General features: G+C 33.2%; 3 protein-coding genes across 3 annotated transcripts; 1 reads left to right on the forward strand and 2 right to left on the reverse strand.

Moving 5' to 3' along the window:
- Positions 1-496: 496 nt before the first annotated feature.
- LOC126745663 (angio-associated migratory cell protein) lies at positions 497-7210 on the reverse strand. The gene is made up of 2 exons (XM_050453611.1): positions 6711-7210; positions 497-1407 (listed from the first exon to the last, which is right to left on the reverse strand). Exons 1-2 carry the CDS (start codon positions 7095-7097, stop codon positions 655-657), a joined length of 1140 nt encoding a protein of 379 aa, XP_050309568.1. The 5' UTR covers positions 7098-7210; the 3' UTR covers positions 497-654.
- Positions 7211-8613: 1403 nt separating this feature from the next.
- Positions 8614-10968, forward strand: LOC126745666 (transmembrane protein 98-like). Its single transcript, XM_050453620.1, has 3 exons — positions 8614-9084; positions 10273-10708; positions 10772-10968. The coding sequence occupies exons 1-3, from the start codon at positions 8879-8881 to the stop codon at positions 10838-10840; spliced, it is 711 nt and encodes a 236-aa protein (XP_050309577.1). The 5' UTR covers positions 8614-8878; the 3' UTR covers positions 10841-10968.
- A 3959-nt stretch (positions 10969-14927) lies between these two features.
- On the reverse strand, positions 14928-23758 carry LOC126745657 (ATP-binding cassette sub-family F member 2). Its single transcript, XM_050453601.1, has 11 exons — positions 23591-23758; positions 23223-23413; positions 21880-22120; positions 21653-21807; positions 18489-18756; positions 18231-18429; positions 17983-18176; positions 17793-17919; positions 15524-15715; positions 15262-15465; positions 14928-15201 (listed from the first exon to the last, which is right to left on the reverse strand). Exons 2-11 carry the CDS (start codon positions 23395-23397, stop codon positions 15070-15072), a joined length of 1887 nt encoding a protein of 628 aa, XP_050309558.1. The 5' UTR covers positions 23398-23413; positions 23591-23758; the 3' UTR covers positions 14928-15069.
- Positions 23759-24033: the final 275 nt, after the last annotated feature.

The following is a 24033-nucleotide window of genomic DNA, read 5'->3' on the forward strand; positions in this document are numbered from 1 at the left end:
TGATTCCCCTGTTTATTTTCTTTGTGATAGTATGTACTAGTTTCACTGTTGTTGCATTTTCTTAGATCTGTTGTATGATCTTGGAGTATCTGTAATCATTTCTGCAGTCTCTCAGTGCTTTAAGGATTGAAGTTAATTCTACCGTGTCGAATGCTTTATGGATGGGTTAATGAAAAAGGGTTTTTTTGCAGAAAATAATTACCTTAGAAGAAAAACTTTAATTTACTAAGGAAGTTCAAAAAAATAACATTCAAAAAGATTGATTTGATAAAAACTATACAAAGCTCTCCAAGCTGTGTATAAGTGATTAAAAATAAACAATAATTTAAATTATAGTTAATTTTCTGTTACTTGAGAGTAAAAAATTATTTCATAAATTAAATGATTTCTTTTAAGGCAATAAAAACGTTTTTCATCACACTACCCTTTATTATTTAGTAATTATTAACAAATGCTATGCGGATGTATTTTTGTATATGAATCAATAAAAGATATATTATTTGTATAAAACAATTGATTTATTTAAGACCTTAACTAATCAGTTACCGAAAACTTTACCGATAAACCTAAAAAGTATATTATTTCTTACTACAAGTATCAAGAAATATTCTGTATAAAACTTAATATATTAATTACATCTTAGATATATTCTTTTCAAGAAATATGAAATATTTTAGCCGTTCCATCATCAGAAGTCGTAAGGACCCTATTACCGTCAGCAAACGGAGCAATACTTAAAATATCTGTCCTGTGCCCAGTGAGAACCTCAATAAGCGTACCGGATTTCACATCACAAACATACACAGCGCCATCGGTCGCACCAACAAAAACCTTATTCTCACTTCCCGCTTTTAACAGGGTCACCGAACATTCAATTTTCGCCTGATGCCTTAAAACGAACTTTCCCAGTTGCCACACGCACAATTGACCTGACAACGACCCGGTAACCACCACACCCAAACTGTTATTAAACAACGCGGACTCAATTTCAGTTTCGCCATCCAGCAAAACTTTTCCAATGGATTTTCCATCGGTTATTTTAACGATTTGTGCCGCGGGAGTGGTCACTACCAAAGAGGCGTCGCCGTTTACGTCCAGTCCGTTAATCGTGTCGTTATCGGAATTGATCCATATCGCGGCGCTCTCTTTGATGTCCCAAAGTCGCAGCTGACCGTCCTGGTAACCTGCGAGCAGTTGCTTACCATTGGGAAGCACTTTACCGCATGTCGAGGACACGTTACTGGGAGCCGGCAGTACTTTACAGTTGCCAGATGGGATTTGCCAGACGTAGATGTCGCCAGTTTGGCAACCGCATAGTAAGACGTTGGCCAACGGATGCCAGGTGAGCCATTCCATGTCGTCACCCTCGAAGCACCATACTAGTTTCCGGTCTTTTATGGACCAAACCTGTAATAAAAAGGGTAACATGATAACTAGCAATGTTTTAAAAGGGACAAAGTGATCAAACCCAGGATTGAGCTTAAGAGGGGTATGTTTTATAAGACTGTAAAGGAGCATAGAACACAACAATGTTAAAATATTTGGAAACTGAGAAGCTCAATAAGGTATGTTCAGGTATTCATTCTACTTTAGATAAAATGTGGTTAGAAAATGAAAGACTCAAGTCAAAAATCACTCCAAGATCCCTCTGCTGGGGTACTATCCCAAGTAACAATTTAGGTTCTAAAAAGGTTATAAGAAAAAATATTGATTATGCCATTAAGCACAAACAACGTTATTTATTAGCCCGCATAACCTCCTGTAGTAAAAAAAGGCCCAGCCCTAAAGCGGTTGTCGTTGCCAATAGGCCCTGGCCAATTTGAAACCAGATCGCATATCACAGAACCTATATAGCTAATAGAAATAACCTTTATCGAACCCGAAGATGCCTAAAAGTAACCTGTGTAGAACCTAAAAGCTTTTACGCCTACCTGTTTACAACCCTTTAGCAAAGTCCTTTTAGACTTTTAGGTGGTTATATAATTTGGCCTGTTCGCCGGCTTTTGGCATTTCAGATACATATTGAAGTATTAAAATTTTGCCATTTAGTTTTAAATATGGTATTTCAGAGATACCAAAGTATAAAAATCTGACCTTTTAGTTTTAAATATGATACAGCCAGGGTAAAAATAAGACAACGCCAAAATAAAAAGCAATGGCGACATTTTCAGTAAGTATGGCTTTTTTATTTTAGAAAACAATATATTATACTGGAATAAATGACCGATTTTCATTGCGCACACCAGTTTCTTGAAAAAGTTTGGTGTAATTTAACTGTAAAACACGCGCGCCTTTGATATCTTACAAATGAAACATTATTCGGTGCCAATAAAAAATTAATATATTTTTATTTCTGAGATGCTTTAGTGATAATATGTACTTAGATGCTCCAGTGTCTTTATATATTATCTAAATTGTTTACATATTACATTATTTTTGCCTGTATTTGAATAGCTTATAAAAATGGAAGAATTACATTTTTTCTTCAAAATGGACGCCTAGCAGGGTATGCTTTTAAGCTGCTATAATAACTTAAGTATCAAAAGCTATGTCGTAGGACAAAAGGCTTAAAAAAATGCCAGTGGGTTTTAAAAAAAAGCTAAAACAGGGCAGAACTAGCATCTTTCAGGACTTATAGGCCACTTTTAATAACCAATTAGCTGGCAAAGTCTGGGCGAATTTCAATAAATGGATTTTAGGCATTTAGTAGGATCTATTGGCATTACTTATTACTACGCGGGATTTCTTGAGTCTTCTTTATTGCAATTCAGTTTGCGTTTGGTTTTGGTGGTTCCAGTTACTGTGAAAATAAAGTGTATTTTTTTATCGTTCAAATTCCATACAGGGCTGTATTTAGGTGCATAAAAAGGTAAGTTCATTTTAGTTCATATAATAAAGATAGGCAAAGCGATTTTGATAAGGATAAATTCAGATTGTTGCAAGTTTAGAGGTTATGAGTACCAAATCATTTTTCTCTTAACACACCCATGCAATAGTATATAAATTCAAAGTATATTAGCACCACAAAAAAATTGAAGAAATATAATGATTGTAAGATTGTATGTATTTCCAATAAATTAATACGATGTGAATCCCCGAAAATCAACACTGTCAGATGTTATTTGCTGCCAACAATCGACGACAACCAACCTAATGCGAGGCGATCGCATTAGGTTGGTTGTCGTCGCATGTCTTGTTGCTAAAGGACCGTTTATACTTAATATTAACGCTAACGCTATGGGATTGTTTAAATTTTTGAGTAATGTTCGGATTCATGCTTATTCGTGCTGTTGAGGATAAACGTTACCAATAAGTCGTGAACGTTCACAACACTAGTCATAACAAATTGCATTTTTTATTTAATTTTACTCTTTTAATGGGTTTTGACTTTTTAAAGTAAAAAAAAAAGCTTCAACAATAAAGGTAATTTATGTTTAGATTTATATTCTTTATAAATTTTGGATTTTTTTTATTAGTAAATTTAATAAATAAATAAATATTTAAATAATAAAAATTGTATAGTATTGGACTTTATATTTTGGTATGGTTTTGGTTACTGTGAGCAATCATACCTACTTTAATCCTTGTATTAATACTTCATTTTTGTCTTTGTAATAGTATTTTAGATTGAATTAAGTTGATTAGGTACTGGAAAACCTATTGGATCAAACTTTGACCTAAACAATATTGCCTGAAAATGCCATTTAAAGTGGTCCAAACTATAGAACGGGGAACGATATGTATATCAGCAGTCGATTTGTCAATATTGACCTCCCGCAATATCCCGTAAATTTATTTTACATGGAGTAGCCAAAAAAGTTCTAGGGTCCTTCGGAAACTTGACCTCTGTATTTTTATTTAAAATTTTTCATGGCAACGTGTCTAATGTTATATTTCAGTGCCCAATCTTTTAAATCTTGACTAAAATCAAATTTCTTAAAGTTATCAATTTCATCATCTTCATTCCAATCCATAGATGAACTTGGTTGTTCTAAAGCCAGTTTTTCTGTTAAGCCACTGGTACTGGCATCGTGAATATCTGATTCTAGAGGATCAGGTTCAATGCCAAGACCACCATCAGTTAAATTACGAGAATTATCTTCTTCCGGTGTATCTATTGCAAACTATTTTTTTTTATGTTATAATCTACCAAAATTGTCAATATTTTATTTGTCACATTTACCTGACCAGTTGTAATTCATTGCAAATTTCGCTTCACTTTTCTTTTAAAATTACCACTTCTGACAATTTTGTGCCAAGACATCCCTGTATTCTAAGAATAAATGACGTAGGATTTAATAATCGCGACCGTCCGCAAACTGTGTTTTATTGTGACTAGTTGGTTAAACCTTATCCATATGACTTTTAGCAAGTCCTTTAGGTGTTAAAAAATGCTATATTTTCCGGAATAGGCCGTATAAAGTGCCAAATAGTTAGGCAATTGATTCAAGACCATATGGTTCTGAATAGGTAATTTTAATGCTAAAATCGTTCTATATTGGAATTTTGATTGCCAAATTAATGCTGAAATATAACCTCTCCAAAACCTTATTATCTCAAAACCATCAAGCCCTCGTTTATGGCCATAACAACGTTATTGTTGACACTTGACTAGAACTAATTAGATTTTTAATTTACCTAAGGTTCCTAGTTCCTATTAGCACAAAATTTAACCTAAATAGTTCCATCAAGCAAGCCAATGACTATTGCAGAACCTTGGTGCGGCTAAAAGGCAACTTTAAAAACCAACTGCTTGAGAAAATGTTACTTGGGATTTAAAGTTGTTCACGATTAAAGGTACCTACTGACATTTAATCTGAAGCTATTTAATTAGTAACATCGCAAAATTGCCTGACAATCATTCTCAGACTGAATCTGAAGGAAACACTTGAAATCATCAGCAAACAATAATGCTTTCTCTTAATATTGCAACTCAGACTGTTGACAGCAGTCAAAAACAAGATTGGAGCCCTGTGGAACACCAGAAGTACTTTTAAAGATACATCACTTGGAATCTTTAATTTCAACATATTGAAACCTACAACTGAGGTATAACTGAATTAGGCAAGTGATAGAAGGAGACTCATTCAAGTCTGATAAAGATTTCAGGATTGTACAGTGTCTTACTCTATCAAAGGCTTTCTAACATCAACCTGTGATCTTCCATTAATAGCATACATACTTTTGAATTAATTATAAATAATAATAAAGATTCTTCTCAAGCCTGATCTGTTAAGTGCTTTGGAGAGGGGTGAACAGGTGGATGTAATATATACAGACTTTTCCAAGGCATTTGACAGTGTCAACCATAGCTTATTATTAGAAAAATTGAGTCTTTTTGGTTTTTCAGATTGTTTGGTGGCCTGGTTTGCAAGTTTTCTTTCTGACAGATTTCAGCAGGTACAAATTGGGGATGCTAGGTCGCATCTTATCAGTGTGACCTCTGGGGTTCCACAGGGTGGTCATTGTTCTCCCCTGTTGTTCAATATTTTCATTAATGATATTTTGGTTTGCTTTAAAAATAGTAATTTTTTGTTATTTGCCGATGATTTAAAGTTTTATAAGGTGATTAGTTCAGAACAAGACATGGTTCTCTTGCAAGATGATCTGAATAGATTGTGTGAATGGTGTGTTGGTAATAGTTTGGCTCTGAATGTGGGTAAATGCAGTTACATTAGTTTCTACAAAAGAAACAAACGGGTAACTTCCTCCTATACTATTGATAATGTTAATCTTAGGTACAGTGAAGTAGTAAAGGACCTTGGTATCTTTTTTGATGAACAATTGAATTTTAATACCCATGTAAATACTATTATAACTAAAGCATCTAAAGTCCTTGGTTTTGTCCTGCGCAATTGTAAGGTTCTGTCGGTTGAAACTTGCAAAAGGTTGTACATATCACTTGTTGTCTCTTTGTTGGAGTATGGATCAATAATTTGGTCTCCTCTGTACATGAATAATTGTATGGCACTGGAGAGGGTTCAAAATAAATTTCTACGATTCTGCCTTTATAAACTTCGCATTCCAGTTCCTAATGACCATTGTTATGATAAAGCAATGAACTTGCTGAATATGCGGAGTTTACTTAAGAGACGCACTGAGAATGATTTGGTGTTTATTTATAAACTTTTGAATGGCCTTGTGATTTGTCCCGAACTACTTAATAGGATTTCATTTAATATTCCATACCGTAATCTGAGGGCAAATCGATTGTTTTCTTTGCCTTATCATCGTACCAACTATGCTATGCACTCGCCTGTTGAAAGGACCTTGAGGCTGGTAAACTCTACTGGAATTGAAGTTTTGGGAATTTCCTTATTGCATTTTAGGAATCTTATTAAGAGTTTGTAGGATTTTGTTTTTTGAATTAATTTTGCTCCATGATTAATAATTTGAAATACATTTGATCATTGTCATTGATAATAATATATTTTGTTTTTTCTTAGCTAATTTTGCATTGTTAATTGTTCTGATTTTGAGAGAATATTGTTACCACTTGTAAAACGGTTTAATTATCCTTGGTATTAAGATTAAGTCTGATAATTATTGTTAATTAAGTAATTAGTGGTTAGGTAGTATAGCTTTTATTTCTTTTTCAGAAATATATATATTTTTTGTAATGGGGTTGATCCCGTGTATATATATAAATAAATAAATGAATAAAGATACATACTTTTGAAATTGAATAATCACACATGAAGTAAACATACCTGTATCATTCCAGCCATATCTCCAGTAGCAATGTATTGATCATTATAATTGAACCCTACTTCAGTAACTGAATCTTTGTGTCCGGTACATTCAAAAACAACATTGCCAGTGTCAGTGCTCCAAACGTAAGCTATATCATCCTCGCCTCCAGTTACGGCAAGCTTTTGATCTTTGCTTATTGCACAGTTGAAGACAGACTTTGTGTGCTTACTGAAAGTTAACTTGGATATATCGATGATTTCTGCCTCAATTTGATCTTCTTGCTGATCCTCGAACTGATCTTCAGCATTGAAATGTTGTTCCTCGTCCTCATCGGGTTCACCGTCTGAGTAAATGATTTCTATGTCGTCTAAGTCCTGCGGTAAATCTTCCAAATCGTCGTCCATTTTATTAAATTACTGATTTTAGGGATTGGAGGAGAAAGGGTCAGGGATACAAGTAAAAATAAAAACAAGACCAAAAGGGAACGAGTGACATAACCTAATAGTTCTCACATAACCTAAAATAAAAATGTGTTTTATTGAATAGTGTTTTCCATTTGACAACTAGGTTAAGTGTAAAAAACATCCAGTTATTAATTATAACCAATTTCCATTTTATTATTAAATCAGGTTTATTTTTGTAAGGCAAATAATTTTTAAATATGAAAATATCAAATTTAGTAGTGTTGCTACTGGACCAATAAATTTTCTTACTAAAAATTAAATATTCCAGTAGCAACATCATATTTTTTTTTTCTTATTCTTGGTTAAAGAAGAGATTTATTATTTAATAGCATTCGAGGGTCACTGCATGTAACTATAGAATCTGCATGCAATTAAATTTAAAAAGTTCCAATTAGTGCAGTTGCTACTGGACAAAATTGACGTGTCTATTTTACAAAATGATTAGTCCAGTAGCAACCAAAAGAAAACTTGTTAATTATTTAGTTTAATTATTAAATCAGGTTTATTTTAATAAAATATTTATTTTAAATTCAATTTTGTAATAAATTATCCAAATATTAATTAAATAATAATACTAAAAAAGTTCTTAATCCAGTAGCAACATAAAATATAATTTTTACCTAATTCAAGATTTATTAACAGCTGTAGATTATTAAACCTTCACAAAACCCATTCGCAGTAAATACAATTAAATAAGGTCTAGTTTGCTTTGTTGCTACTGGATTAGTTTTAAAAATATTATTAATCCAGTAGCAACAAAGAAACAAATTGTTTATTTTTAATTCGATATCATTAAAATAGATTTATTTTCGTATGAAAATCATTATACAATTGGTTTTTTTACAAGAAGTATCTATTTGCTCTGTTGCTACTGGACTAATGAACCTATATACTTAAAAAATATTTTTAATCCAGTAGCAACTTTATATATTTTTCTTATTCTTGATTTAATTCAATAATTATTAACATTCATACGCGTCACTAAATCCAAGTGAACAGCATCCGCATTAAATTAAGTTAAAAATTGCCTATTTGCTTGGTTGCTACTGGACTGAATAACTCACTTTTTATTGTACCGCACGTCAGCTCAATCATTTCTAGATGTCGCTAGTCCATATGATGCTTACTACACGTCGGATAAAGCAGAGAGATGGTTCAGATAGAGTCAGACGTATAATTCAAAGAAAAAAATGACGAACTCCATGAGCATTGGATCACATTTACGTTGATTTCCTTGTATGTTATTCTATGATCGAAATATAGAATTTTATTTAGAAGCAGATCTTGTACCGCCTTCTCATTCGTCAAGTGACATTTGATCAATCAAAATGTCATGAAGGCGTGGCCAAATTAAGGCGGCAAAATCAAATTTTATTCGGTCGCTTGCTTTAGATATTGCGAAATGCCATGCCTCTGAAAGCAAATTATAATAATTCTTAAAAATAAAATAATCGAACTTTAAATTTGACGCAGTCTTCTCTCAAGCCTGATTGGGCAACACCGGATCGTTTCTAGTCCTATCCGCTCCCGCGGTGTCAGGCAGTACCAGTTATTATTAGTACCCAATTGTCAAAATTTGTTTTGCCATATTAATTTTTGTTTATTATCTTTAACAAATTATTCGTTTTTCTGCATCCAAAATGTCCCTCTATGGAAAAACTTGATTAATATAACGAGCGACAAATACACTATACTTCAGCGTTAACAGTACCCAGCCACATATGTTAGGACTCAATATTTTTGAGGTGCCTCCCACAAGAAGACACTCAAACATGTCTCCAGAATATGCCGAAATGGTCGCAGCGATCGCCTTTGGCGTCTTGTCTGCTATTTTTGTAAGTGCCTTCGTTATCCTTGTGGTAATTTGTCGCAGACAGAGGCTCTTTTATAAGGCCAATTATTTGGACTCCCACCATGAATCTATAAGGTATGTCTCATTATATAGTTTTTAAGGAATTAAGGTGTCTACAAGACTTTAAAGCATCTACACTAAAACAATAAAGTTTGTGTCAACTATTAGAGGTGAACCAAGTTAAAAAAATGTAATACAGACACACACCCACATGTATATATTTATATAGAGAAAGATTCTTAGAGAGTTTATCTAAAAGGATTTGATGGCTGACACTGTCAAAAGCTTTGCTGAGGTCACAAAACAGAACTGTATTATTATTTCAATTGAACATCTATTTACTTTAAAAAACCCCAACTGATTCCATGGGTGCATTACAATGTATTGAATCATATCTCCCAAAACACCCGCTTGCTCTTGAACTAACACCAATTAGAAAAGATACATTCACATAAATATAATATCATATTCATCTGGGTCCCCAACTCCCCAGTCACATTGGAATACAGGGAAATGAAAAAGCCTACTTACTCGCTAAAGAACAAGTTAATGGAACTTCCATACATAATCTCTATGTAAAAAATATAAATAATTTCTCCTTTAATATTATTAAAAATCTAATAAAGACAACTTGATTGGGACCTTCAAGACGAGAGCAATAAACTATATAGGAATCAAAGACAAATTTTTCTTGGGAAATAAAATATCAAACCTAACAAGAAAAGACAGAGTAGTAATAACCAGACTTAGAATAGGTCCCACAAAAATCACCTACGAATATCTAGTACAAAAAGGTAACCAGCCGATGTGTAAAACATGCAATCTACCTCTGTCAGTCCAGCATATACTAATTGAGTCTATTAAATATAAAGACTCTAGGCTTAAATATAACTTATCAAACAACATCAAAACCTTACTCAGTCCTAAATACAATGAATTAATTATCTCCTTTCTAAAAGAGACAAAATTATACTCAAAGATTTGAAAACAAATTAAAGAAAACACATTTTTTACTATTCAGATCATTGATATATACAAGCATTGTACATAGACAATTTATAGATGTTTTCATTTGCTTATTTATATATAACGCCAAAAGGTCGAAGTTACCGGTGCGTCTATAATAAATATCTCTCTCTCTCTCTTTTTATTATTATTTTTGTTAAAGTAGGTAGTGAAGATATAGTTCTAAAGTTTAAGAAAGAAACATTCTCCCGCATTTTCAAATAATATTAATATTCACCCTTAATCAATGACTCTAAGGCCAGAAAAGCAGTTGATAGAACCCGAACGTCCGGAACTGGAACTAGGAGAAATGAATCTCAACTTCGACAACATCCTCACCGACGAACAGTGGATCGACGATGCCACCGGTCTCATACCACATTGCCTGGCCATATTAAAAACATGCCGGTACCTTACCGAACGTTTAACAACCTTGGCAATGAACTCCACTCCATTATCAGGGAATTTCGGTCAAATCGTCGACAGTGCCAAAAGAATCTCGAGCAGGGTAGACGACATGGTCAGGAGTATGTGTCCACCGTTAGATCCGAGACTTTTGGAGGCCAGGGCGGCCGCATTAACGTTGGCCGTCACCCATTTGGCCCTCATTGCCAAATACGAATGCGGACAGAAGGATAAGATCACCTTGCAATGGATCGATAAGTTGTTGCAGGAGATGGACGGTCACGTTTTGGTAAGAGAGTTAATTGTAGTAGCCACTCGACAGTGTTTAAAGGTTTTTTTTTTGTTTTTTTAGTTTTTAAGGGAAGCCTCCCAGTGCCAGGAGAGCTATAACAAAATCCCCATCGTCAGCAACTCTGTTTAAAACAAAAGTTTGGAAACATCGTTAAATTTGTTAGTTGCATAGTAAAATTGTATTGTGATTGTTAGCATTTGTATACATTCCTTGAAATAGGCGAATTATTTATCAATATATATGTTTTTTAAGAAAAAGCCAACGAGTATACTTTATTACTGAGTCGTAGCAGTTACACAACAGAAAACAAAATGCAAGTATCTAGCTAAAATGTTTATATAAACAAGAGTCAAACGCACTGTAATAAACGACAACAGCAGGAAGGCTTAGGACTACCTCATCCCGGTACGACTCTTTTAAGTTGTAGTATGTTTTACTGAGAGTCTAAAGCAGTACGTTTTTAAGGAATTTATCGATTTCAGACTGCTCGGCAGATCATTCGTACATTTTACTACCCTCGTATATGAGATTTCCTAACCAAATTATTTTTAGGTATAGCTAAAGCTAATATTAGTATTATAAAGAGCAGTAAGGGCCTACTGAAGCCTTCAGCGATTTTTAAAAAGAAGAGTAGATGTCTGCAGAATAAAAAGAGATGAAGAGTTAGAATTTTTCGAGGTACAAAATATGGCCGACAAGAAAATCTCTGATTTATGTTATGACAATAAATCGCAGTCCTTTCGTCTGGAAAACAAAAAGCATAGTTAAAAGTCCCTGATTGGAAATTATGGTGGGACTCAAATAGCACAAAGTAAACATTCCGTGCTAGTTATCAAATGAGAGTTTCTTATTTAAGGTTAAAATATGGTTTTCAAAATTCAGCTTGCCATCAATTGGCACTCCATGAAACGTAGTCAGCGACATCACACTTAAACACAACGATGTGAATTTTAGTCAAGTTTAAGCCAAAGGCGATTAATGAACGTTGAATCATTCTTTAATAAGTTTTAAATCGTTTACTATATAATCTCTCTAAGTTTGTCTAGAATATTGAGGTGTCGTCAGCAAAAAGGTTGAAGAGTCCAGAGATTTTAAGAGAGATAAAAGGTTCTGTTAACCGCGTTTAATCCTAGATGTCTCCATTCGTATTACTATTAATTATCTGTGTATAATGTAGTACCCATATGGACTTTTTTTAAAACAAAATCCGTTATTGTTTGTAAATACTGTGTGATGACACGTTTTTAGATTAATGTATTGTAATGTTATGTGTGTGCCGTTGTTTTTAACCTTTTTATCATTTTGTCATAATATCATGTAAGTTTTAATTAATTTATTAGTTTAATAACACCCTTTTATAATTTACTTACATAGTTTTCCCTTGACAAATGGTTTAACAATCGAAACGCGTCGGGATTTTTGAAATAAAGATTGTGAAACAAGACCCTTCGCCTATTATTTTGCTTTGCATAATGGTACTTCACCCTGGAGAAATCTATGGTAATCCTTTATAGTTACCGATCACTTTTAGATCCGTTATGCAGGAAACAAATTAAGGGATCAAGGGACTTTTGAAATATTCTGTAAGAACTTTCTAGTTATGGTTCTTTCTAAATAAATTTGAGATTCCATTTGGGTTGATATAAAGATATATTACTTTTTACTCCTTATACCTCAAGTTTTTGAAGAAAGAGTTCTTATAGTCTGTCGATTTTCACTGCAAAAGCAACATCAACGAGTGGATCGTCGGCTACGTTGTCTTACCCAAATATATGTGGTCTTAGTTATAAACGCGTTCATTGTGCTTTGCAATCATCAAACGTCTGCCTTTAATGATTTACAGCAATTTTATATTGATGGATGTACGACTATTACTATGATAAAACTAGATCAAATAAGTGTGACGGAAAAATTATTTATGCAAGGAGCAACTTATTAGTGTTCGGTAATAATTATAATCAAGTTTTTAAGAAGCACTCTTCAAGGCCAGAAATCTCTATAGGATTCAAATCAGGTCATCGGGAAGCCCAATCCAATTCGTTAATTTTTCCAGATGGAAACAAGTTTCTCTCCAACATGTATGTAACCGTTAGCTTCTCCTAAGTTAAATTTTACTATATTTATACAAATTGGTTATTGGACACCCAAAAAATTTTTTTTTGAGATATTTGAGGACACAATTTTGTTTGGTTGTCGTTATTTTAGATTCGGGTAGTCATTTACGGTCACTATCAGTTGGAAAGTAATCTCTGTTTGCTATACTCATTGAACTAAAATGACTTTCAGACAAATTGTCTGAACGCTTTGTTGTTCACTGAAAATATCCAATATATTCTGCGAAAATCTCGAATCTCTTCAGTAAAATGTGGCTTATATACCTTGTTGTCTCAAGCCCCTCAATTTTACTAGAATAGACGAAAACACAAAGTCACGATCTCACAACATATAGGCTACACGTGTTTCACTCTATCTAAAGCATCATCAGGCCTCTAAAAGTCATATACAAACTTTACACTACCTTGTAGCATGATGATGCTCATGATGATTATAGCTAGAGTGAAACACGTGTAGCCTGTGATTATATGTGAGACCGTGAATTTGTGTTTTCTTTGTTTTGGTCAATTTTGTGTGTTGGTCTCTTTGAGATGAATGGATGAGGTTTCTGTATTTACTAGAATAGTTCATTAATCAAAGACGTAAATAGACCATTGTGCATTATATATAAATAATTTAAAACTTATAGAAAAAGCAAATGCCATATAAGCCAATACAAAGCTTAAAGCTAAAGACCCTATTACGCCTAACTTAATTACTATACTTCAGGCATAAGCATTATATCCTGTAAACCGAATACTAGAATTATTATTATATCTAAAACTCTGACCTTCCAGATGAATTAAAAAATATCTTTGGTTAGTTATAATGGTTGTCGTTTGGCTAATTAATGGGAGATTCCAATTCCAGTCATTCGAGAACATCTTTTAACAATTTCTTGTACAGTAAAACTAGGGTCATCGTGTTTTATGCAATCATGTACATTTAAAATAATAAGTTTTTCACTCAGTGATAGGAAAGAATTATTAGAACATCTGATTTTCGTTGGGCTGAATACCTCCATTTTTTTAATAGTATTCTGATTACCTACCCTACAGCGTAGCAGTGAATACTAACGTTTAAAAGTATTTATATTCTGTATATATTACCTGTCCCCGTAATTTCATGCTTCAAAGCGTTAAGAGGTACATTAAAAGTATCAAATTAGTATTTAATCTCTTTCAAAATAAAGGCATTTAATCTAGTACCTACGCTTATGAACGACCACGAAATTTAGCCAAACAGAACGGGATTCCCCAGTTCACTACTCTATACATTTCTAAAATAGAGTATAACTTCGATTATATTTGCACCCAAACAGCATGTTTTGATAGTGTATCTATGTAAATTTATTAGGTAATTATTTGTATATTAGTATTTGGTTAAATAAATATGACAATCATATTTTACCACTTACTCAGTCAAGGTTTCAAACTGGATATAGTTGTACTACAGCATTTGCACATACTGATGACATTTTTCGAGCTACTGATGATGGATTTTTGTACTACATTGATCATTTAACTTTAATAGCAATTTTAAAATCATGTGGTGTATGTCCAGCATTACAAAGCGTCAATGTTGGAAATAACGTGTCTCTTCCTCGAAGCCAGTTTTGGAAATTTGCGCATTACTGTGCTGCTCATTTTTATGCCAGTTTTACTTTTCCTTTCCTGTTGATAATCTTGAAAATGCAACTGAAGTAATTAATAAAGATCTTAACACCTGCTGAGCATTCTTTAACATTAAACTCAAAATCTGTAACAATGCTCTTTAGCAATAAAAAAAATTGTGAGCTGATGGAAGGCAATGTTCAGTTAACATATCAGAATTACTAGTAATGCAAGGAATAGGTTGAATTTTAGATCAAAAGATGCGATTTCGAGTACGTTAGATTAAATATACAGAGATATTGCTATTAACAAAATGTTATGCGACACTTTGATGTCCTGTCTCAGTTCAGTTATTGTGTACCTATTTATAAACCTTGCCTTGATGCAGACACTAAAAACATAATTCAAAGACGCTCACAGGCTTTAGTCTGTGGTGCCCTATAGTTTGTTAATTAATTTGTACTTGTTTTTATTTGGAACCTGAAAACTCGTACTAAAATGAGAGAACATTAAAATAAGGAACACCATTTATTAATCAAATAAAGCACAATCAAGAAAATAAGAAACAATAAAATAAAGTTCAGTGGTGGGTGATCACTTAAAATGAGTCTAGAAAAAATTTGTATAATAATCCACCTATATTTTGCTAAATTATCTCGGTTGTTTGGCGTTCTTTTCGTTATTTTTTAATACTTTAGTTTTCAAGTGCTCCTTGTACGATAAAATGCCTCCGTTCCATTTGGTTACCGTGCCTTTTTCGCACACCCAAATTTCCTCTGCGACCTACAAACGAAACATTTATAACAATAAAACCAAACAGAATTCCCCGAAGATTTAACTTACCTGACTGATCAGTCGGAAATCGTGACTGACGAGAACCAAACCTCCTTCGAAGTCGTTAACTGCTTCTGCCAAGGCGTCGATCGTTTCCATGTCCAAGTGATTCGTGGGTTCGTCCAACAGAAGTAAATGGGGAGCTTGCCAAGCTAACCAGGCGAACACTACTCTGCATCTTTGACCGTCCGAAAGTTGCCTAATAGGACAAACCTACAAAAATATGAAAAATTAAATAGTTCCAAAAAAAAACGCAACGGATTAATGTTACCTGTTGTCTGCCCGTTAAACCGTACCGGCCAATAATTTTCCTCATCTCCTCTTTCTCCTTCACATCGGGGAAACTCTTCATCATATATTCTAAAGGGGACAGATCTAGGTCCAACAGTTCGTGCAAGTGTTGGTGATACCTCGCGATTCTCAGATGGGAATTTTTCCTAATCATACCCTCAGTTGGGACGAGCTGGAATAATAGTAAATATTTTAAATTTAATTTATTGAAAAAACTTCATAGTTTCCTTGCTATTAGAGATAGAGACATGATTCAAAGACTGACAGGTCCTTCAATTAATGAAGCAACATTTATGTCACAATAAAAAAATCTGAGAAATCAATAGTTTTTGAGATACATTAAAATTTCAGTTTTTTGCCATTTTTATGTTTTCGGTGATTTGCAAAAAACTTCATAATTTCCTTGCTATTAGAGATAAAGATGTGATTCAAAGACTAACACGTGCCCCAATCAATGAAGAAATTTTTTTAATACCGTGTATTAATAAAAAAAACTGAGAAATCGATAGTTTCTAAGATAAATGAAAATTGCACTTTTTGGCCATTTTCATGTTTCCAGTGATTTCCTAAAAATGTCATAACTTCCTTGCTATTAGAGATAGAGACGTGATTCAAGAATTGGCATATGTCCCAATCAATGAAGAAATTTTTATGTATCTATAAAAAAACTGAGAAATTAATAGTTTCTAAGATAAATTAAAATTGCACTTTTTGGCCATTTTTAAATTTCAAGTGATTTCCTAAAAATTTCATAACTTCCTTGCTATTAGAGATAGAGACGTGATTCAAGGATTGGTATATGTCCCCATCAATGAAGAAATTTTTATGTATCTATAAAAAAACTGAGAAATTAATAGTTTCTAAGATAAATTAAAATTGCACTTTTTGGCCATTTTTAAATTTCAAGTGATTTCCTAAAATTTTCATAACTTCCTTGCTATTAGAGATAGAGACGTGATTCAAGGATTGGCATATGTCCCAATCAATGAAGAAATTTGTATGTATCTATAAAAAAACTGAGAAATCAATAGTCTGTAAGACAAATTAAAATTGCACTTTTTGGCCATTTTTAAATTTCAAGTGATTTCCTAAAATTTTCATAACTCCCTTGCTATTTAAGATAGAGATGTCATTCAAGGATTGGCATATGTCCCAATCCAGGAAGAAATTTTTATGTATCTATAAAAAAACTGAGAAATTAATAGTTTCTAAGATAAATTAAAATTGCACTTTTTGGCCATTTTTAAATTTCAAGTGATTTCCTAAAATTTTCATAACTTCCTTGCTATTAGAGATAGAGACGAGATTCAAGGATTGGCATATGTCCCAATCAATGAAGAAATTTTTATGTATCTATAAAAAAACTGAAAAATTAATAGTTTCTAAGATAAATTAAAATTGCACTTTTTGGCCATTTTTAAATTTCAAGTGATTTCCTAAAAATGTCATAACTTCCTTGCTTTCAGAGATAGAGACTTGATTCAAGGATTGGCATGTGTCCCAAATGAAGAAATTTTTATGTATCTATAAAAAACTGAGAAATCAATAGTTTCTAAGATAAATTAAAATTCCACTTTTTGGCCATTTTTAAATTTCAAGTGATTTCCTAAAATTTTCATAACTTCCTTGCTATTAGAGATAGAGACGAGATTCAAGGATTGGCATATGTCCCAATCAATGAAGAAATTTTTATGTATCTATAAAAAAACTGAAAAATTAATAGTTTCTAAGATAAATTAAAATTGCACTTTTTGGCCATTTTTAAATTTCAAGTGATTTCCTGAAATTTTCATAACTCCCTTGCTATTAGAGATAGAAACGTGATTCAAGGATTGGCATATGTCCCAATCCAGGAAGAAATTTTTATGTATCTACAAAAAAAAGTAAGAAATTAATAGTTCTTGAGATAAATCAAACTTTCACTTTTTTGCCATTTTTAGGTTTCAGGTGATTTTGAAAAAACCTCATAATTTCCTTGCTAATAGAAATAGATATGTAATTCAAGGATTGGCATGTGCCTCAATGAATGAAGCAACTTTTACTTATTAATAAACGTATTTGAGAAATCAATAGTTTTTGAGCAAAATCACAATTTGTATTTTGTTGCAACATTCATTTACTAAAAATCTCATAATTTCCTTCCTATTTGAGATAGAGACTTGATTCAAAAACTGGCACGTACTTCAATCAATAACGCAACTTTTATACACCAAGACAAGAAAAAACCAATAGTTTTTGAGAAAACTTACATCTCCGTAAAGTAACTTGAGCAGCGTACTTTTACCGGCTCCGTTAGGCCCTACTAAAGCCAAACGCGTATCCAAATCGATACCGAATTCCAGGTTTTTATAGATGTACGGGGTCTGGTCATTGTACCTAATAAAATGTAAAAAAATACCATTTTTTAATTGACAAATGTGAGTCAAATAAATCCCTTACCGAAAGCTCACGTTTTGCACCATAATAACGGGCGGAGGTATTGTCCCGCAACTAGGAAAATAGAACGTGACCAGTTTGTCGCTCACCACTTTCTCCGTTAAACCTTGAGCGACCATTTTAGCGAGAGTTTTCTCTTTAGATTGAGCCTGTCTGGCGAGTTTCGCCGAACCGTGACCGAACCTCGCGATGTAATTCTAAAAAGGCACATCCAAATATTTCTTTCAAGTTAAATTATTTTATAATAATACCTTCATGTGACTGATCTGATCCTGTTCCCAATTATATTGCTTCATTTGGTTCTCCAATAGTTCCATACGGGTGCGTACGAAAGCGTCATAGTTACCGGTGTAATACTTAAGCCGTTTCTTATCCATGTGAATGATATTGGTGCAAACCCCATTTAAGAAATCTTGCGAGTGCGAAATTAATACTAAGATTCTCTTATAGCTGGAAAAAGGTCCCAATTAGTACCCAAATTGAACTTATCTAGTTAGTTATGATAATACTTTTTCAATTCTTCCTCCAACCATACACAGGCGTCCAAGTCCAGATGGTTGGTGGGTTCGTCCAATAGTAACAGGTGCGGTTTTACATAGAGAGCTCTGGCCAACGCGATCCGCATCCTCCAACCACCGCTAAAGTCGCGCGTTTTCTTCTGTTGCATCTCTTTGGTGAACCCTAGACCGTGAAGGATGTTCGCCGCCCTCGCCTCGGCCGTATCCGCCGATATTTCATCGAGGCGATCGTAGATGTCCATTAATTGTTCTTGAGACTCTTTGAAATACATAAAACGTTATTTAGTATCGAGTTGGAAGCAAACGTTTATCTTATATATATGTAAATCAAACAAATTGTTGTAAATAGCAGTCTCAAGTTATTTGAGAATTACCTCAACACTGAGTATGATCTCTTAAATCGAGCCATGAGTCAATCCAGAGATATAATAATAGGTCTTCTTTTATTTGCTTTTCAACTGAATTTAGTGCTTAAACTGAAAATACCCTGTGGGTACTAAGGGTTTTTAAATATAATAATAATAAATAAATGCATCTTTATTTTTTACTCGGCAAAGTGCATCATAGTTGTTTGCTTAACTAAGAATGCAAAAGAGAAATTGTCCTCTTGAGTTTTAATTATAATGTGAATAAATCAACTATGAATCTTGTACTGATGCACCCAGGCTCTTCTCACATTAATATTTTGACAGTAAATAAATGTTTGCTTAAATAAATTACATGGACACAAACAGTTTGCATCTCACTATTGAATAATTTAGGAATAACCTATGAGAAAGAACTATATTTAGTAAATTGTTAACTCAACTTGTGACTTACATGATCTCTCATTCTAAGGGAACATATTAAAATGAATACGGGAATTTTGTATTCTTTATAGCTTAGCTTTAGACTGGAGATCCAAGCAAAAATATTGTGTAAGAACAGTGGGAAAGAACTAATGAATGAAAAAGTTAAGAAACTGTTGAATATGCCTCTATTTTTATAGAGATTTTTAAGTAAAATAATTGACTGTGCACAATTTTGCTTACATGGGTTTTAAATCCTAAAGTAGGTTTAAGGATAACTCTAGGATTGTTATATTCTAGAGCATTAGGAATTAAAGTATGGTTTGTTTAGTGAAGAAGTCTTTGTCTGGACCAAAAAAAATCACAACTGATTTGGATGGATTAATTTTTGACGCAGTACTGTGAGAACATGTGTAAATAGATTCAAGACATTTATTTATAATCATAGCAGTTTCATTGATTTTATTTTAATTGAACTGTGTACCTTTTTCCATCAATGTGCACCTAACCTTTGTTCTATCTAAAGGATAGTTCGTGAATTGAAAATGATTATATTATAATGACCTGTGGGAACCTTCTAGGGATCAATGATGTCCTTAGAAATGTCAATTGTAAACCAAATAAATGAATCAAGACAATTTAAATAAAATAAAATCCAATGCTGTGGGAGGAGGATGGTTTATCGATAAGGGATTGAAGTTGTGCTGACCGTTCTGTGGAAACTTGAAAGTCAAGAGAACTATTAACTAAATGCAAAAATTTTTAAATCCTTAGAAAATCTGGTATCTCTCCTACAGTTGAAACAAAAAAAAATTGCAGCAGATCCTCTTAATTAGTGTAATGCTATAATAATTCATTTATTAAATAAATGTTTTCCATTAGGAACTATTAAAAAAAAGCAAAAAACTCTGAGTTATAAAAATTTAATAAAAAAATCGAATTTTTGAACAATCTTATAAAGATCTTCCCTACCAAGTTTCTCAAAACCTATTTTAACAAATGCAAAAAAAAATTACAAAAAAATATATTGTACTATTAGAATTTAGAATGCAAAAAGTAAAGAAATTTGTTCATCTATAAACGAAACTGAAATAAATTCTGAGATTATAATCATCATTACTGCTTAGTGGCAGATAACTTAGTGTCACAGATTTAATCAGAAGTTGATCCCTTAAGAATATATCAGTGTCAAATTCTAATAATCTTTTTTTCATATCAATTTAAATAATATTCAGAGATATAAAAAGTCATCAGGAATTATTAATATTACCTTTTCATAAAAATGTTTAGCAACTTACCTGAAGGTTCTTGCTACATTAATAAACTTAAACAAACGTTTCTTTATGAGTTCAATAGCTTGGAATATAAGGGGCATTCAACTGAATGAGAAAGAAACTAAATTCTTTGAAGACCTTTATGTTGCATACAAATCATAGTTGTTCTCTTAATATTCAAGAGTAAAGAAGATAATTCAAAAAAGGATTTTCTGTCCAGGCAGTTCGGCTATGATTTTAAGCTGCCTGGAAGATAAGTAGCCTGCAACTGCCTGAGAAAAATAGAAGATTTTCTAGGGACTTCAAGGATCATTAAGAATTCATATTTAAGAAAAACTGTAATACGGTAGTCTTGCAAATAAGAGCCTGTGGTCTAGGGTATCAAATGCTTTATGAAAAATAGGTTTTAGCACTATCAGCCTCACAAATTAGAGACTGTGATATAGTTAAATACTGACTGAGTTAATTGTTTTGTAGCAAATATTCTAGTATCTGTGAATAAACTATTTCCTCCAACAGTTAACTGATGGATCTTAATTCGAAGATGCTATGTACAAGAAGTGATAAGACAATAGCAATTTTCTATGCTTTTGAGAATGTTGATTGTTTGTACTTAAATATTGGTTAAAAATTTGGAACAGAAAAGGCGTTATAACAGGAGCACAAAGCTTAATCACTTGGAGAGAAATACCATCAGACCCAAAAGCATGAGACTTAAGCTGCTTAACTGTAGTAAGAATATTAATAAGTCTTTTGACATCAAACTTTTGAAAATCTACACAAAATTGACTTGATTCTACATAAAATTGGTTTATATTGTCTGAAATTTTTAAGGTATGTGGAATATTGGTAATATTTATTATTTTACTATAGACGTTCATCTGAGATAAGGCATTCCACATCGTTTTTGAACTTTTAGTATGAGCTAAATAATTCAAACAGGCTTTCTTTGCACTTCTTAGGGTCTGTGTAAATACATTTCTTATCCCTTTAAATATGGATGGCTACTTAGGGAGATCTTTAATCTCTTGTAGTACTGATAACAAAACCTCAAATTCCACAATGGAGTAAAGCAAAAAATGCTTAAACTTACCGTCATCCTCGCAGGCCACCAGTTTCTCAGCCATTTTTTCGAGCCGCGTTCGTTCCTCGTCCACCTCCATGACACATTTTAAAGCACTTTTATCGGAAGCGGGCATTTCTCGCGTTAGATGGAAGATGTCAATGTGTTCCGGAATCGGAACTTCCCTATTTAAATACAAAAATGCTAAAATCTTGGAACACATTTCTTACTAAGATAAATGAAAGGAGATGTGTTACCTATTCCCGAGCACGGCCAAAAGGGTGGACTTTCCGCAACCGTTCAGTCCAATCAAACCGTACCGTCGACCACAGTTCAACTCTAACATGGCGTCTTGAAGCATCTCTGAACCGTGGAAAGTGATCGAGAAGTTTTCGATCTTGACGTCCCTGGATTTAGGATGGACGGCAAGAGAACCAGTACATGCCCTCGCTTCAGCGTTTAGTCTTGCGTCGGCTTCGAGTTTAGCGCACAGGGCCTCTGCATGTCAAATTTCATAGTTATTGGTTCCACAAATAAATGCCACTTATAAGCACCAGTATTCAAATTTATTTGAAAAAAATGTGCAAAGCATTTTTACAAGTCAAAAGTGAATAATGTTACATATCCTTTTCGCTATTTACAAATTCTTCAAAGTTGCTTCATAAAAGGCTTTATTTTTTAAGAAGATTTTAATTCTTTCTTTCAAACTGCCATAGGTGAGAGTCCTAAAACTTGGCAAAAGAGCTTTAAAAAATTGTATTCTATACTATAGTTGGTTCCCTTGGGAAAGTCTCAACTCTGGAGCCAAGTTAGCACTGTTACTGAGTCAGGTATGAATGAAAGGATGCATAGGTAGAAAAAAGATTAGGGTATAGAAAAGACTCTCTAATCTAAAAAGACAGAGCTATGTCAGCTGAACAAAAATCCAATGGCAATGATCCCTGTATCCCAGAATTCTGACAGATTTCCTCTGAAAGCCAAAGATCATGTGAATATCCAAGATAGGCTGAAAGTATGGACTTTATTAATTTTGTTAAAGGTCAGAGTATGAAGTTTTTCATAGTTTTAATTATTCATATATGCTCATGATGAAAAAGTCTAGACTTACTGTTTTTAATTTCATAAAACATTGATCTAATTTCATTAAATGTTGCAGGGCAAAATTTAAAGCATGTACTTTGAGGAGCATTTAGGTATTCATGAAAGTATGTTGAACAAGGAGGTAGTAAATTTACAACTCCCTCAGCCATGTAAAGTATCTATTGAAGTCCACATGGGATAGATAATAAAATCCCATTTACATTAGGCATATAATGTAACTGCTTTAAAATGTATATCCTTGCCTATAAACCCTCTCAATAACAGAAATATTCTAATAAGGAACACCCTTGAAATGTTTTATAGTAATATTGCCATTGTTTAAAAAAAAATTCACACCTTATATTACATGCTACTTTGTTGATTTGTGATTGAAGCTTTTATTTCTTACTTTGTTTTAGTGAACTTAGTACATGTTTATGAGGTAAGTAATCTGTGATTTCTTTCAATTGTAATTTCACAATTTTAGCTATAAAACTATTGAAAATCAATTCTCACTTACCTTCAGCGCTAAGCTCAAGAGTCCCATTGGTCGTACCATTTTGGGTTCCATTGGTACCATTGACGGCCGTAGGCTTCTCATTTTCCTCACTTTTCTGCACCTTTTTTCCAGCCTGTCTCGCCTTGGCAGCATCTTTTTTGCGCTGTTGTTCACGTTTTTTCGCATCAGAGGGCATGTTTACTGAAGTTTGTCTGCGTTATACAATAGACTCGATTTGAGAAAAAACTACGTAAATGATTGGCGAAAGCGTGAATAGATGCATTCTAATTTTTTTTTTTTTTTAGTAAATTTTCCATTGAGGTCAATATTCTAACCACAAAAACATACTTGAAAAGCCAATGTGGCTCGTTTAGGAAAAGCGCACTTACCTGAAGTTATTGTAAATAGATTAACGAAGGAAATAAGCTCTTGAAAATCGCTTGTGTTGCTAAAATCATGCAAATTTTGAGAAAATTATGTTCAAAAACGTTCCTCGAAACCGACGAAAGCTGAACGAATCCTTAGCAAAAGCAGAAAAGGCACCAGAAACGTCTGACATGCGTCATCTGAAACGTCAATACCCCTTGACATCTGTCATATTTGACATAGGAACGTGTCATAACCTGAACAGCACCGGTGTTGCCAAACTTTGTTATTACTCTTCATATTAGATTGTATAGGGGGCTTATCAGAAAATGGATGTGACAAGAGCAGGCATTCATAATGAATCCGTAGGTTTACAAAAAACTTGCTTATGAATCTTAAAGTTGAATCACTTACTAAAGTCCGGCTTTATAAACGAGTTGGCAACATAGCAGCTGATTTGATTTGT

This window comes from Anthonomus grandis, chromosome 16, assembly GCF_022605725.1.
Source record: "Anthonomus grandis grandis chromosome 16, icAntGran1.3, whole genome shotgun sequence".
Classification (NCBI taxonomy): Eukaryota; Metazoa; Arthropoda; class Insecta; order Coleoptera; family Curculionidae; genus Anthonomus; species Anthonomus grandis.